Below are 1,285 nucleotides of genomic sequence, written 5' to 3' on the forward strand. Positions count from 1 at the left end.
TCCCAGAGCCCTGCCCCAGGAAAGCAGTTCCAGCCCCTCTAAAAGGCATCCCCCGTGGCACCAGAGCCCCACGGACTGTGCTGTGCGACACCAAATGAACAAAACCTCTCCTTGAAATACTTTTACTGCCCAACTAGATCTGTCGCTTTATTCCACTTTGCCTGGCTCAGCGTTTAACCCTGCTGTGCTCTTTGTCCTACTAAAAGGCTGGTTAACTACAGATATTTTTGATTACTGCTAGGATGATGTGCAGCAGCCAAACACATACTCACAGCAAACTCGAACCTCTCACCTGTGTACATCCAGGGTTTTTTTAGCGGGTTGTGTGGGTTTTTTTCCCCCATAAGCTCCCGAACAAGCCTGTTTCCCCAGTAGGCAGAGCAACACTTACCGGTACTGGAACACGGCGTGCTGCTTGGAGCAGGAGGGGTGGTCAATGGGGATGTCGGCGATCCTGCGGTGCCTGCCCAGGAGGTAAGCACTCTGCCTGTGGACATACATGACGGGGAGAAACTCGTCGTTTTTGAAAGGGTAGAGACGCCACCGCTTCTTCGGGATCCGAGCTTCAGGCGGCTCGCTGTACTTAATCACAACACCACGGAAGGTGTTGGTGTCCTCCAGAAGGGCACCAGACAGTTCAAAGCTTGGCTTCTCTTTGTTCACGGCAGCTTTTTCTTTAGGCTTGCTATCGGATTGCCCCAGTTCTGGATTCTGGTCAGCGCCGCTGCCTTCATTATTTTGTCTCTGCTCTCGTCTCCTCTCATTATAAAACTCCCTCTCGGCTTGCTGCTCGCGGATGTTCTGGGCATCCCTCTCTCGCTCGTGGCCTCGAACTCCAGGCCTTTCGTTTGGATTCTTCCTTCGGTCTGAGTGGTCTCTGTGTCTGTCTCTGTCACCACTTCTGTCTCTCCTGTGCTCCTGTTCCGACGAGTATCTCTGCTTTCGCTCCTCGTTTCCTCGGCGACAATGATCATCTCGCTCCTGTAACAAAGAACCACTTATAGCAACAGATTCAGAATTAGAATGAAAGAGCGGTGACTTCAACTTGGCGTTTAAGACGTTCACAATCCTGCACACAGACACACGATGAACCCATCTAACACAAAGCCACAGCAACTTATTTCCTTGCCGAGCTATATGGATTCCTACAGCTCGCACCAAACAAAGCGAGCTCCAGAAAGAACACAACAGGTCACCCGCTCTGGGCAGGTGCCGCAGCTTGCGGGGACAGCCTGTGCAAGCGGCAAAGCCTGGGCCATGCACACGCGTGAACACCCCGTCACTC

The 1,285-nt window shown here is 52.5% G+C and overlaps 1 protein-coding gene across 1 annotated transcript; it reads right to left on the reverse strand.

The window, feature by feature from the left end:
* Positions 1-391: 391 nt before the first annotated feature.
* SNIP1 (Smad nuclear interacting protein 1) lies at positions 392-981 on the reverse strand (the record flags this gene model as incomplete). The annotated part of the gene is made up of 1 exon (XM_009878703.1): positions 392-981. A coding segment is annotated over one exon (590 nt), but the record flags the coding sequence as incomplete, so codon positions are not given.
* Positions 982-1,285: the final 304 nt, after the last annotated feature.

The sequence above is a fragment of the Apaloderma vittatum genome, unplaced genomic scaffold (assembly GCF_000703405.1).
Source record: "Apaloderma vittatum isolate BGI_N311 unplaced genomic scaffold, ASM70340v1 Scaffold35831, whole genome shotgun sequence".
Lineage (NCBI taxonomy): Eukaryota > Metazoa > Chordata > Aves > Trogoniformes > Trogonidae > Apaloderma > Apaloderma vittatum.